The sequence below is a fragment of the Rhipicephalus microplus genome, chromosome 3 (assembly GCF_043290135.1).
Source record: "Rhipicephalus microplus isolate Deutch F79 chromosome 3, USDA_Rmic, whole genome shotgun sequence".
NCBI classification, from domain to species: Eukaryota; Metazoa; Arthropoda; class Arachnida; order Ixodida; family Ixodidae; genus Rhipicephalus; species Rhipicephalus microplus.
In genome coordinates, this window is record NC_134702.1 from 2,657,886 (window position 1) to 2,673,606 (window position 15,721).

The 15,721-nt window shown below is 47.2% G+C and overlaps 1 protein-coding gene across 1 annotated transcript in view; it reads left to right on the forward strand.

Annotated features, from left to right (window-relative positions):
* The first annotated feature begins 6,158 nt into the window (after nucleotides 1-6,158).
* Nucleotides 6,159-15,721, forward strand: part of LOC142803572 (transcriptional adapter 2-alpha-like) — a 160,922-nt gene continuing 151,359 nt past the window's right edge. The window contains exon 1 of the mRNA XM_075888728.1: nucleotides 6,159-6,436. Coding sequence (XP_075744843.1) covers nucleotides 6,284-6,436 — 153 coding nt within the window. The 5' untranslated portion in view covers nucleotides 6,159-6,283. The remainder of the gene's footprint in view (nucleotides 6,437-15,721) is intronic.

Sequence of the window (15,721 nt, forward strand, 5' to 3'; positions counted from 1 at the left end):
AGTAGCCTGACCTAGTAGACGTTTCAGCTATGGGCATAGGTGCTCGTTAACAAAGAACGGCTCCTCCGAGTCAAAGCCTACGTCAAAGCGCTTGAGCCGGGCAGTACGCGCATTCTCGAGGGGAAACAGTCCCTCTTCTGCCTCCGTGCGAACTGAACTACTACGTTCTTTTTTGTTAGATTGGAGGTTGGTACTCTGTGCACCGACTCAAAATCGGCTTCCTCAAGTGGTACACCTACTTTCTCGCCAATGTTGATCACTGTATCTATAAGGTTTTCAGTGGCGTTGTACGGGATACCTTTGAGCTCCACATTTGCATTACGAGAATACTGCTCAAGGTGTAGCAGCCTACTCTCATGATCTTTCACCTTTTGAGCAAGATCAGCGCACGTGGCCTCTAGCATAGCGTTGGTCGCCTTGAGCTTTACATTTTCAGCCTTTACTTCTTCACAATCAGTATTTAAGGAAGCTACAGAGGACTTAATTTCCCTCAGCTTATTGCGAAAGTCTCGCTCGAGTGCTTCCTTGAAGCCTTTAAATTCAGCCCGTAACTCACGCTTAAGTTCCTCGAAAAGTGCTCTTATCTCTTTCGCCATGTCTCAATGAGTCAATATAGACAACAGAACACTTGTGGCAGCACCAGCAGCAGCAAAACGAAACAGGCGAAAATTCAAGAAACAAGCAGGAATTTGGGCACAAACCTGCGTGAAAGATGTGTAGCGTTTTAGTCCTCGAGCTTCGCTGCCGCCTCTGCTTCCATGTGAAGGACGGGGGCGTTGTTCAGTCAATTTGTAGTTTTTCGTCGGGGTTGAGGAACCAATGCAAGTCGGTGGTCCAGGCAGCGTCACAATCACACGAGGGCTGACGTGGAAGGGCCTTTCTTGAAGTAGATGTAGATAGCTGGGCTGATATCAGCGCATCCAAACCGCCGCACGATGCCGGAACGAAATCATCTGTCATTAAGAACCCCCTGTTCAAATGTGAAAGGAATGACAGTGTAGCCCATACAACTGCACTTGTTAAGCTCATTCTCGTGAAGTTTTTGCGACCCATTCTGGCAAATTTTTCCAGCAACGTATCCGAGACTCGTGCGAAAAGGAAGTTGCTGCACGCCATGCCACAGTCACGAAAGGTACTCAAGGTTTGAGCTTGGCAAACAAATAAAATGTACTGGAATTTCACAATGCATGAAGTGTGTTCCTTCTGCATGAAAATTTTTTTTAGTATAACATAGACGAGTTTCTGAAATAATGAGCTTAAGCATTTAATTGGTGGGTTAGTCAGGGGCACAGCAGTTAAGAGGCTCTACTTAGGGAAGTGCAGCAAAATATATTTTCAGAAAGATTCGGGTCAATTGCAGTTACAGAGAATGCATTTGAATTTTGCCTTTGTAAGTAACATAAGTGTGCTGGTTTCAATGGGACAAATGATTAAGTGCCGCTGCTTGTAGCAGGCTAAATGTATGGTAAGTTCAGCAACTTGGTCCACGTAATGCATAAAAACAGTGTGTTAAGTATGGTTGGTGTTATACGTAGCTTACGCTGCTTTATAAAAAGCCTGGAGCTAATCATACTCCATGTAATTAGTGATCTCGAAGTAATACGTGCGCTAAAAAGCTTCCAACTCTGAAACTGAAACTCGGATGTTTCAATGTGCTACAAGAAACAAAAATGCGAGCATTGCAGTTTCGGCACTTCTCTTCGTTCAAATGGGCGGAATAAATTGCACAGCTACAACAGTCCTTAGAGGTTTCTACTTCAGGGAATAATGACAGACTCCTCGACCATGAAGACGTTGAAATGTCATGTCTAAAGAACCAAGTGCCATCAATGTTTTTATTTAAACGGTGGCACCCTGTGAGAACCGCTAGTCGCGCATTGCAGGGCTCCCATTGACATTCTTATTACAATGCCGACATTATTAACAATGGTGTCGCGATGAAGGACGCGTGAATTTTCACCACACAGCGGCACAGAAAGTTTTTCACAGGGCACACACACAGCAGCCGCACTGAGTAATTGTTGGGACCGCTACAATGAGCCGAGGCATGCCGTCAATGCGCCTACTTCACGTTCTCGGCCTCGTCTCTGCGCACTAGTCAAACAGGAAATTCCAAGATCATCATGCAAGTTACTAAAGGAAGAAAAAAAATATATCTGCCGCGGCACATTAGAAACCGTTCCGACGGTAAAAAAAAAAAAAAAATACCTGCCGCGGAACACTCGAAACGCGGGAACCGTTCCGACGGCTGCTATGGGGTTAAGTTGAGGCGGCCTCTCGTGACACTTTTGTAACTAGACAAACAAGTGACCTCCAAAGTTGGAGTCAAGCGCAGCCGTAGAGAAAACCGGTATGAGCAGGTCGCTAATCTATAAAAGAGGTCGTGCTCCATGCTGTCGAAGCAGCGCCTCCTATATTTTGTGCCTGCTGCGTGAGCACCGCCACGCCAGCCGTGTCCTCTCTTTATTCTTTCAAATCTGCTCCTTCACGCTGCTTGGTGGCTCTGCGCTATTACCCTCTATAGAGCTACTTTATATGCTACCTACCAACTAACCCTCTAGCAGACGACGCTCACCGCCGCTCGCGCGGTGGTTTTCTGCGCTTTTTTTTTTTTTTTGCCATCTGCTTAAAGTAATCGCGAACCTTGCTCGGAGTTGTCGCCATCACATTAAAACGAGTAGTATTCACGCGTAATATATAATAAAGAGGAAATAAGCTGTCAATATGCCTCTTACCGGAGTGACAATTTGTGTTCCAGTCACCTTGCAGACGACAAGTTTATCCCGTCGTTTGGTCGCATTGGCTGTAGGCCCGTCTGTTTGCTTCAGCGGTGATGTCATCCTGCTTTTCCATTGGTTACCATGTGCTGCTGTTGCATTCAGTTTCGCACTTCTAGCCAATGAAAAAAAAAAAAAAAGCAGGCGTGTCCTTTCACGAAACTACAGCGAACACTGAGTACGTGAAAGATGGCTACGAGTTATCGCGCGGAAAAAGTGGGCACCGAATTTCACTTGGAATTACTCGGCCGTGTGCAGCCTACATTTTGTGGAAACGTACTTAAGGTAAAATACCAAAAGACACATGCTAAAGCACGATGTGGTGCCGAGTGTCTTTCCGCGCATTACCCATCCTACATGAGCAAGGAACCACCAAAGATGAGAAGCTGCAGCAGCACTCAGAAAAGAAGTGTGATTTCTCAACGAACTCGTTGGCAAGTCTGCCAAGTCAGGAAATCGATTCGCGCCCTGCACCGGCGCCAGAAGTTCGCGCAAACACGCTTGACGAAACTAGCCCATTAGTATCCTGCAACAACCAGAATGTGTTGCTCCAAGCGACATCCAAGACTTGCTTTTTTGTAGCAGCAGCTAGTCACTACTGTCATTCCGCAAACTTTCTTGATTCCAACTGATGCGAAGCCAGCGGTAGATGGTGCAAAAGCGCGTGCCTTGAGGACCTTTGGTGTTCAAGCCGACAGCAGAATTAAGCTCCGCAACAGCTTTCTTGGAGCGGAAAAATGGCGCGACAAAGAAAGGGCGTGGAAGCAACGAAATGAAAGGCTGCAGGCAACAGTAGATGCCTACAATAAGGAGCTGCATAGATTAAAGGAAGAGTGCAACGTAAGCAAATTTCTTCAAGTAGCCAGAAACTGCGATCAGCGCTGCAATCGCCAGCGTGATAATGGACCAAGTCCTAAACTACAAGGTGAAAAAAACCAAAGTGGTATGAAGCCACTATACGACAGTGCGTGATTCTGAAGAGTCTCTCAACAAAGTAATACGAGTATATCAGGACCGAGCTTCTCGCACTGCCGTGCAGAACTTTGCTACAAAGATACATTGAAGCAACTGCCCGAGAAAAAGGTTTCAGTGATCTAGTGAAGCAGAAGCTCAACACTGAAACCTATAGTGCCTCGGGACCGAGCAAGACAAAATTCACAGCTGCATCATAGACGAAATGAGAATAAAGCAAAGGCTTGAATACCCCAAACAACGAGACGCCTTCTTGGGAGACATAGACATGGGCGCTCTCAACCAAGTGTTCTCAGACTCGGAAAGAAGCGATCGAACTTTCAAACTCGCTTTAGGGCTTTTTGACCTGTGGCCTTCACGCTAGGTTTCGGATCCCGGTGGGATACTTTTTTACCAGATCATGCAATGGTGAACTACTTGCGGAAATGACCAAGCACGTAATCAAGAAAACTGAAGAAATGGGATTTGAGATAGTTCGAGTTGTGACGGACCAGCACAAAATAAACGTCACTACAATGGAAATATTATCAGGTGGGCAACCGAAAGCTCGAGTGTCTCATCCCGCCGACCCAAGCCGAAGTGTGTTTCTGGCGTCGTTCGATCAGAGTCACATCCTAAAAAAACATCCGATCGCAATTTCTGGCACGAGAACTGGGAAGAAATGGCGAAATTTCTTTAACCTACATAAATGACCTCTACAAGATGCAGCGGTGCTCGATTATCAAGCCGGTCCGTGTTCTCACGACGAAACACGCCTATCCGTCTACTATAGAAAAAATGGGAGTCAAGCCTGCCGTCCAGTTGTTTTCACCAGCCGTGACAGCGGCTTTGTCCTCCATGAAAGATCATGCCGGGTGCACGTGCAACGCAAAGTTTGCCAGTGTTGGCCCAACAGTTGAGTTCATGAATAATGTGAGCACATGGTTTACTCTCATGAACGTCAGCAAATTCCAGCAGCATGTTCAACAGAACCATCCGGACTCCAGGCAGTTAGAGGATCCCGAGGACTCCAGAGTTCATTGGCTGGAACTTTTCTTTTTTAGAATACATTGAAGCTTAGCTCATGATGGCAAGTGCCCCAATGAAATTTCTAACAAAAGAAACTCGCCATGCACTGGTATTAACCACAATCGCCAACGTCCAGTGTATCCGATTTCTGTTAGAGGGTTCAAATTTGTGTTGACTAGAAAGTTTTCAAGCGACCCCATCGAATCCCTGTTTGGGACGTACGCTTCGACGCAGCATTGGATGCAATGATATGCTTGATGTCAGAAGCGCTCTTTCGGGCCTTAAGATGCTGAAGACAGGCATCGTTGCGGCTTCCCACTCAAGCAATGTGCAAAGCTCAGCTTAGTTCGCTTTTTCGAGGAGCGTTATTAGGAACGGCGAGTCAAGCAGTGCATCAACAACAAGCGTGGTCGCAGCAGTGAACTCGGTGCAGCACCTACTGCAGGAACACAGCACTTCGACGAAGGCTTGGCCCACGCCAGGTATAGCAGCAGTTTCTCTCATCGCAGAATACATATCTCGCGTCGTGAATGAAAACACCGACTGCGAGCGCTGCATTGCGGTAGTTTTGAAGGCAAAAGGGTGCAGCACCACTTCACCAATGTTACGGACGGCTAGATTTCCCACAGGACAGAGTTGGCTTGTGCTACTCCACTGCGGAGCTTGTGCGTGTGCTGCATGCCTTGAAAATATTTGTGGACGTGATTCTTCTGCATTACGCTGATCTCCTTAAGCCTCTATAGACGTGGGTCGTGAAGAGTGCGGATGTAATTGTTGGCCTGCCAGTACTGCTGTGTTACCGTTGTGACCAAATCCAAAAGCGCAAATTAATAGAACTTGTGTGCAGAAAGTTCATGTAGCCACTTTTCACAAACTATGCTGTCGACTTCACCGATAAAAAAAGCTTGTGGCCAGGCTTTATTAAAGGAAGCTGTTGTCACGGAAGTATTGGAAGTTCTAAAAAGCTTCCACGACACGCGCGCACCATCAACGTTGGACTGACAAGTGGTTTCAGTTCAACCGGTTGTTTCTTAACCTGTACTGACTCGTTTCTTTTTATTTTTGTCTTTTGTGCATATAAAATTGCTATGTTTCATTACCTCAACCGATCGATTTCGATATTCAACAGAGCACTCCTTCGACCGCTTGCAAACAAAGAATAAGACACCTTACGACACGCTTTTTCGTGATACATTGCCAAAACAAATGCGCGAATGCGAAATTACCGAATACGAAAAAAAGTAATCGCATAAAATTGGAAAAAGCCAGTGGCTGCGCCGCACCCACCCATAGCAGTCAAGTAAAGAGTGGCCACATGAAAGGGTAATAACCTACGCCACCACGCGGTCACTCGGAGAAGTAGAGCACCGATCGTAGAGCCATGGGAACTGGCGCGACGCAACAGGCACAGAAAAAATAGAGGAGGTGCTGGTCAAAGGTACAGTTTCCCTTCTAGTGTTCTGTGCTACCAGTGTATTGGTGTTCTGTCGTGCTACTACCGCAGACCGAGAGTTTTGACGCGTGCGATGTCGGAAAGATGCGCCTTCTGCAGCAACGTTTTCTTGGATGTTCATATACTGTGCGTCGAGTGTGATCCTAAAGTGACCGTCTGCATTCGGTGCTTCTCCAGAGGCGTCGAGTCACTGATGCACAAGAATGACCATCAATACAGTGTTGTGGTAAGCGGTGTCTTCGAATGCCAACTGTTTTTCATTCAGGGTATCGATGAAAAAGAACCTCCACTCCGTGTGGTTGTTAATATAAATGTCTCTGTGTCGTCGTTTTGTTCTCGCGCTATAACTATGAAAACGCGCCATGAAATTTCTTATTTGGTAGATGTGCACTGCATCAGCTAGCTAGCTAGCCGCCTACTACTGTGTGTTGTTGTGGTTGTCTGTCGAACTTCCACTTGGTTAGTACAAGAATCACCTGTCGTATCTAATGCCTTTCGGAAATCTAAAAGGAACAGTGGGAGGTTCTGTTTGGCGTTGCATAAGTCAGTTGCCAGACTTTGGGGTGGTTGTTGCCAGACTGTGACCAAATTTAGTGGATAAATTTGCCCCTGTAGTTGTGGCTTCTCTGTGAGGGTTTGGTGTCGTCCGCGGTGCATTTTGCGAGTGCGTGAGCTACGTTGGCCGTTTTAATTAACAAAATGAACGTAAAACGAGTGTTCCAGAAGTCGGGGCGCGTTCTCTTGCTGTGTGCGCTGCTGTGCAAATAAGAGGTCGTGTCTCAAAGTTAAGATATCGTCCGCCGTGCATTTCGCGAGTGCGATGCACTTTTTCGCGAGTGTGTGTGCGACGTTATTAACGCAATGAACCGCGCGTTACAGAAGTCGAGGCCCGTTCTCTTGCTGTGTGCGCAGGTGTGCGATTAAGAGATCGCAGCTCAGTATTAGGGACGACGGGAAAAATTGAATGGAGTCGCAGCAGGCTGTGTGCTGCCTCCCCCCCCCCCCCCCTTTTTTTTTTTCACAGCTGATCGTGCCGCGTCGACCGCGTGCCACGACGGGGACGCTACGCTTCCTTTAGCTGTGTCAGCACAAGACATATCGTTTGGACTCGTGTACATGTGACGAATAAACGTCCCAAGGCTGGCTAATTGGGGTACGTCGGATATGCTACAGCTATATACGCCTGGAAGGCTGCTTTATCGCCGCAGTTGGAGCGAATTAAGCTTGACTCGCGCCTACCTGTAAATGAGACCCCGCATAAGCATTCATTATTTGGAATTTTGGTCGAATTTTGCTCGAAGTACGCATAACCGCTACACAAGGAGCGATCCGGGCTTGAGAATCGTTCGGGGTATATTGTGTGCAGTGCCGCAGGGCTTAGGTAGGTTCTTGTTTGGAGCAGTCTGAGAATAAAAGAACATGCTCCAGAGCTTATATGCTGAGAGCAACGAGCCGTGCCTAGAACAAAGAAGAGCGCTACTTACTGTATCCTATGTTTTAAGAACCAGATCGAAACCAAGCCACATATGTCACACTATTGTCTCTCACATCGGTAGCATAATACAATACAACAACAGACCGCACACGATAAGACCACTTCTCCTGCGCTTTGAATAAATATGTCTAGACTACAAAGTACCGAATCAGGCACTAAGCATTGTACGAATGCCGGAAAGACTGGCTCCATGGTTGGACTTTTCGCACTACACTGACTTTGCCTTAACTCATATAAGGAAGAAAGAAACTCCACGGGAACAAATTATCCAGGATTTCTTAGCCGTACAAGAAAAATATAACACACACTCTGAATACTACACTGATGGATCAAAAAAACAAGAATATACAGGAAGTGCTGTCATATCAAAACACTCAGAAACATGTATAAGACTGCCACCATTCATATCTATCTTCACAGCAGAAGTATATGCTCTTTTGATTGCTCTCGAAGAAATTTTATCAAGAAATCACAAAAAGCTGTCATATACACTGACTCACTTAGCGCATTAAAAGCCCTACATTTAAGGTCGGAAAACGAACCGTTTCTCGGGGACATTTTACAGAAGCCAGAAAGAGCTGAGAAAAATGGCAAGACAATCCGGCTTGTATGGGTGCCGAGCCATGTTGGTATCCCAGGAAACGAAAAGGCAGACAAGGTAGTAACAAGGGCAGGTCATCAAAGCATAGCAGAAATAAGGGCACCATTCAGAGACTGTTTCAACAGTTGTCGGACAGCCTTTAGGGCAAAATGGCAAGAAGAGTGGCAGGCTTAAGTGCATAACAAGCTTCAATTTATCAAGCCTATTCTACAAGAATGGAAGTTTTGCAACTACCAAAAGCGCTTCGTCGAAGTAACACTATGCCGCCTGTGTATAGGTCATACTCACCTAACCCACAACTTTTTATTGCGCGGAGAAGATCAGCCAGAATGCGAACATTGCAAGGAACCTCGGACTATCAATCATATTTTAATAACATGCCCAGTCTTTGAAAAAAGTAGACACATTTATTTTAAACAGTTTTACAGAACACAAACACTTCTACACCCAATGTTAATACTGCCAGAAAATGCACCCATCCCCATACAGGATGTTCTTAGGTTTCTAGACGCCACAGGTCTTCTAACCAAACTGTAAACAGAAATCTGCTTTTCACCTCCCATTTTCACCCTATTATCATAATCACCCAGTGCCTGGCGCATCATAGTCATTGTTGCTTTTGCGCCATAAAACCCAACGTGACTAACTAAAAGAACATGCTAGGGTTCTGTCCAAGCATCGTCAGCTCGTTGCACTACTAAGACCCGTACTAGCTCATTCGGACTTCCCTGCAGAAGTCCTTACTAATGCTAATGGCCGCTGCTTCGGAGGTGTTCCTTTCGAATGGCAACTTGTTCAGTATCGTGTTATTACGTATGCTGGCCAGCTCAGCTGAGTGAAGTTATTTTATAACAGAGAGTGAGAGCCTTTTGTTTGAGCTGTAATGAATTTCTCTAGTTTTCTTGGTCATTGGGCATCACAAATAAATGTGTTGATACACATTGATCTACAAATCTGGCCTCCTGTGTGAGCATGACAGTATTCCTTTCTTGGTACCTCATAGAGTCACCAGAGCGTGCACTGAGCAATACCGGTTGATGTGGTACTGCCATATCTGGATTCTTGAAGAGCATTGCTGCTGAAAATTTCTGCGACGGGAACCTAGGAAATATTATTGACCACCTCATCTTGCAACCACACTTTATGCCTCATGTGATGACATGTTGCTTTGTCAAAGTTTGCCACCTGTCTATCTCGTTCTCTTTCACGCAATTTCAACACACCTTTGTTCTGCTGTTGTGGTCTCACTTTATGATACCCTAACAAGGCACCTTGTAGTATCACGTTTTACCATGAGTAAAGGGGCACGAGGCATGTGCCAAATGAAAAAAGGAAAAAAGAGAGTGATGATGCCCAGTCATGGTTTGCAATAGTATGTGATGGTCCCCAGTGATGTGCACCAAACGAGAAAGATGCAGGGTAGCAGCGGTCCGACCCTGAGATACTCCTCTTGATCAAGTACCTACAAGGGCAGTCTGTCGATGTTCCACAACCTTTTGTCCGCGGCTTGTCAGCGTTTGTCCTACGAAACAACATCCTGTATAAAAGGAACTTTGACAACAATACAGCGACATTCCTGCTTGTTGTCCCTTCACCTCTGCGACCAGAGATTTTGGAGGCTTGCCACGACGATCCATCAGCTAGACACTTAGGAGTAAGCAGAACGTTAGCACGCATCCGCACTAAATACTACTGGCCGAAGTTGCTTAGCTCTGTACGAGACTGTCAGAACCTGCCGGGACGGCCAAAGACGTAAAACGCCACCGCTAAAACCAGCAGGTCTCCTTCAACCGATAGAACCACCAGAAGCCTCATTCACACAGGTGGGAATGGACTTACTGGGCCCATTTCCTACGTCGTCATCGGGAAAACGGTGGATAATAGTTGCGACCGACTATTTAACCAGATATGCCGAGACAGCGACTCTTGTTAAAGGATCAGCCGTTGAAGTAGCCGAATTCTTCGTCTCCAACATAGTACTGCGGCACGGAGCTCCAAAAGCGTTGATCACGGACCGAGGGACTGCATTTACGACCGACCTGATGAAATGTATTATGAAATTGACGCACACCAGTCATAGAAAAACGACGGGATATCATCCTCAAGCAAATGGTCTTATGGAACGACTGAACAGAACGCTGGCTGATATGTTGTCTACAAATCTGGCCTCCTGTGTTAGCATGACAGTATTCCTTTCTTGGTACCTCATAGAGTCACCAGAGCGTGCACTGAGCAATACCGGTCGATGTGGTCCTGCCATATCTGGAGTCTTGAAGAGCATTGCTGCTGAAAATTTCTGCGACAGGAACCTAGGAAATATTATTGACCACCTCATCTTGCAACCACCCTACATGCCTCATGTGATGACATGTTGCTTTGTCAAAGTTTGCTACCTGTCTATCTTGTTCTCTTTCACGCTATTTCAACACACCTTTGTTCTGCTGTTGTGGTCTCACTTTATGATACCCTAACAAGGCACCTTGTAGTATCACGTTTTGCCATGAGTAAAGGGGCATGAGGCATGTGCCAAACGAAAAAAGGAAAAAAAAAAGAGTGATGATGCCCAATCATGGTTTGCAATGGTATGTGATGGTCCCCAGTGATGTGCACCAAACGAGAAAGATGGAGGGTATGCACAACACATCCCCGCACACGATTTGCAAAGATAGCTTGTCACACGTGACCCGAGCTGTGGTCGAAAGGTGACGGAGAAGCAGTCAGTATTGTCTTTAAGGCACCAGTCGAAGAATGGAGTCAAGCCTAGATCGTTCTAGTGACAAGAGTGTACGATACTAGGCCCAGAGAGCATGGTGCTAGGAGTCTGTGGTGTGGATGTTGATCTCGGCCACGACCATGTGAAGCTTCCTCGAGCTTGTCACAGCCGTGTCGCAATAATATCCTGAGTATCTACAGTGTTTTGCTTTCATCAGTTGAATGGCTTCAACCCACGATACAGTCCCCGAGGCGCCATGTCGTCAGCTGAGCCATAAAGCCACTTGAAAGCAAGGGCCGAGTATGCACCTAGGATTAACCACTCTTTCCCGTTGACTGCTTTGAAGATGACCAGAACACTGGTGTCGGAGATGAGTGGCTCGTCCAGTAGCTACCTAGCGACAATGGTTGCAGGACCTCACCGAGAATGTTAATGGTGAACATGATGCCACATGAAGTTTACTTCGATAGCAAGCGTACTGTATGAACAGTAAGAATGTTTCATTTCTGACAGGACAAAGAAGCCAGTTAGGCTAGACTGGCTTACGGCTAAAAGCTTGAAGGGGTCAGCTCTATGCATGGCTAGTAGCTCCAGATGCACGCAGTCACATTGTGCACGATTAACGGCCCCTCCCCTTAGCACGAGTTATCACAGCTACAACAAAATAGGGCAACAGGCTAGGTAAACAAAACATTTTATTGCTATGTTAGCAATAATAGGTAAATGTCACATAGTCTGCTCTAGTAGAGAAGAGAACAAAGGGTAAGGCTTACTTCTTTGGCATTGATGCATCTGTGGCTGCTGGCTGTTATCAGAGAGATTGTCTCCCCTCATTGGCTTCTCACTCCTCGGCGAGGGTTGTTACCCTTGCTGAAGAAGAGTACCCTTTGCTGTGAGCCAGAAAGTGGGAAATAGCATGCACTTTTTTGTGGGGTGATGGGTCCTCTCAAAGAAGCTGTAGTGTCTATCTGAGGGACGAGTTTGTTCTCTCGGGTAGACTAGCCGCGCTACTGTCAAGGAAAAGGGAGCATGGGCACGCATGCTCAAACTGTGCCAGACGGTGGATTGAGAGATGAAAAGGTTCCTTTTAATATTGCATCGTAATAGTTTATTTTTGTGTGATTTTTTTGTGTGATTTTTTTAGTGTATGGGTCACAAACAGCACTTGAATTCTTGAAAAATCGCACCCTAACACAGTGTCGATCGGACACGCATCGTGTTTCAAGGCACCAAACGCGCTTGATTTTCTAAAGCACACCCCCCTCGCCTCCTCCTCCACAAACGACACATGCTGAGAACCCGGTGAGGGAACTCGAGAAACCAATGCAACTGACATCAGTGCCTCCACAGACCTGTGAGAAATATGTGGCCCCTTCCTTGGCTTCCCCTGTTCTATGTACAAATCAGTCACGTCAGATATTTGTGAAACTGGATGCAACCCAATATAAGCTCGCTGTGACTGAGAGTGAAGCAGCAGTCAGTTAGCGAAGAAGTTATGTTGTTCAAATCAGACCCCGAAAATGTGGTTCCGCATGGCTCATAAATTGAAACGACGCATGCTTGATATACCGGATTCATCTTGGTGTGGCCTTCACCAGACGCTATGCCCATATCATCAGCTGTTGTGGCACCGGTTTTAATTGTGGGCATTGTGAAGTGCCAGAAACTCTAGAGCACATATTTTGTATTTTCCAGCATACTCATGTGAGCAACACCAACAGATTTTCTATACTCAAGAGCAGTCATAGCTTTCTCCACAAGTCACTGGACTGCAGGCATGTCAGTAGCACTGCACCAACCTTATGGGACTGTACATAGTCACCTTCTTACCTCCCCGTCGCAATCCTTTCTTCCCCGTTCCCCTCAGCCAGTGTAGAGCATACCATCCCTCAGGCCGACCTCTCCTTTATGTGAATAAACCTCTTTCTCTCCTTAAAGAGTGCCGCAGAAGAGATATGATGGGGAATGACTGTTTAGTGATATCCTAAATTGTGTGTGGCTGCTCTGCTCCTCAGGAAAATCCCAATCAAGGAAGGGGTCTGAAGAATGGGTAACATCTCTGCATTGTTATTCATCGTATGTTTAGAGCACTACTTGAATGACTTAATTGAGAAGAAATAGGAATAATGTTATGAGTAGCTTGTTTAATAATCTAATAAAAATGCACAGTGCAAGGTGGACAAGGTGGCGCCAGTCCAGCAGCAACCAAAAGCGATGTCGTCTTCCTCCTCTTTCATGCAGCCAGATTGTGGCGGCTGTTCTGTATCATTAGCTCCAGTGGCAGGACTATCGTCTTGGTGCTTAAGATACACAGATTTGGTTGAAGGAGAATAGTAGGGTTTGACCCGAGCCACATGAATAGTGTCATTCAAAGCTGACAACGTCGCTCATTGCTGGATTGGTTGAGACAATCTCGTACATAATGTCAGTCACCTGGCAGACGATACACTATGATCCAGTGTAGTGTGACAGCAGTTTCTCAGACAGTCCCACGTGCTAAGTGGGTGACCAGAGAACATGAGGAAAAGTGCATGTCTCTATAATGACAATTGTAGAGCGGCCATTTGGGCTCCTGTGAGGTCTGTAGACTGTTAAGGGTGAGTTGGCGCACGTGGTCAGCGCGTGTAATGGCTTTCCTTCAGTGGTGGCAGGCTGCAAAGTGTCCAAGGGTCGTGGCCGTAAAGGAGATAGAATCGCAAGTAGCGGGCAGTGTTCTGATGCAAGGAAGTGTAGGCAAATGTCACATATGGCAAATCAATGTCCCAGTCCTGGTGGTCACCCTCAACGTATTTGACTAGCATCTCATATATGGTATGGCTGAGGTGCTCTGCGAGCTGGGGGATGGTCATCATCATTAGCCTCACTATGTCCACTCCAGGACAAAGGCCTCTCCCAAAGGCCTCTCCCATGGTGTCCAAGTGGTTTTTTGAGTGCCAAAAAAGCTTGCCGGCTTGTTACCAATGGTCTGCAGGAAGGGACAATTGTGAAGCGGCTGTGGTAATCATTATTAGCCTGACTATGTCCACTGCAGGACAAAGGCCTCTCCCATGTTCCTCCAGTTAACTCAGTCCTGTGCTTGCTGCTGCCACTTTATACCCACAAACTTTCTAATCTCATCTACCCACCCAACTTTTAGGGGCGAAGCTCCCTAGGGTCGATCGATGCCCCTGTCCGTTGGCATGACATGCTAGGCACATACCTGCTCTAGAGCGGGTATTGTGCCACAGGAGATGCGAGATGGTGGTACTTAGAGTGTTCACTAAATAGACGCACAGATGGATGCATGGAAAGATGGACAGACATACTAGCAGACGGATGGACATATTGTGACGAAGGAACGCGTTTATTTACAGGAAAATGGTTGAGATCGGTACAGCTCAGAGCCAGAAACCGGCGACCGAGCTGCTCGTCAGCCAGACCGCTTCTACCTCTTCCTCTTCATGCGCCCATCGAGGTGTGTCATTTCCCCCGTTCGCAGACGATGCCCACTGGGCGAGTCAATAGGAAGGTTGGTGGTGATATGGCTTGAGGCGCGCGACGTGTGTCAGCTGTGTCTTGCTAGAGCGCCGACCATTGCTTGTGACGCCGGAGATGACGTATGTGACGTCACTGAGACGGTCAATGACTACAAATGGTCCGGAGTAGTGGGCCAGAAACTTTTGGCATAAACCACGTTTGCGGACAGGTGTCCACAACCACACCAGGTCACCCTTTGTGTAGGCAACGGAGTGATGGTGGGCGTCGTACCGGGTCTTGGAGCGCTGTTGAGATGCAATGGTTCGAAGGCGTGCGACGCGACGGGCTTCTTCAGCGCGGCATAGTGACTCGGCAACCGATGTTTCCACATCTAACGTAAAAGGCAGAATGGTGTCGAGGCAACTGCGAGGGGAGCGGGCGTAGAGCAGGAAAAAGGGCGCGTACCCTGTTGTCTCGTGTTTCGCGGTGTTGTAGGCGTATGTGATATAGGGCAGTACTTCGTCCCAGTTTTTGTGCTTGGCATCAACATAAATTGACAACATGTTCGTTAGCGTCCTGTTGGTCCGCTCTACGAGGCCATTCGTCTGGGGGTGATACGGGGTTGCGTGGCGGAATTGGCTGGCAGACAGGCGTAGGATCTCTTCAACGACGTCAGCGACGAACTGACGTCCCCGGTCGCTAATGACGACTCGTGGAGGGCCATGACGGAGAATGATATGCCGAAGCATAAACTGCGACACGTGAAAGGCTGTTGCAGTAGGTATAGCCGCAGTTTCTGCGTAGCGCGTCAGGTGGTCGACGCACACGATGACCCATCGATTGGCACTGGCTGACCGCGGAAACGGACCTAGAAGGTCGACACCAACAATCTCGAAGGGAGAGCTAGGAGGTGGTACGGGATGGAGAGGTCCGGGTGATGTAGTCGTGGGACGCTTGTGACGTTGACATTGTTCGCAACCCGCTACGTATTTTTCTGTGTCGCGTCGCATCTTGGGCCAGTAAAACCTTTGCTGGATGCGATGAAACGTTCTGGCGAAGCCCATGTGCCCACTGGTTGCGTTGTCATGGCAGAACCGAAAAATTTGGGGACGTAGAGCGCGTGGAACTACCAGAAGCAGACGGGCGCCTTGGCCAGAATAATTCTTCTTGTAAAGGACGGCGTCATGGACTACAAAAGAGCTTGAACTGGCCGGGTCATTCGCGGAGGCAAACAGGTGATCTAAGC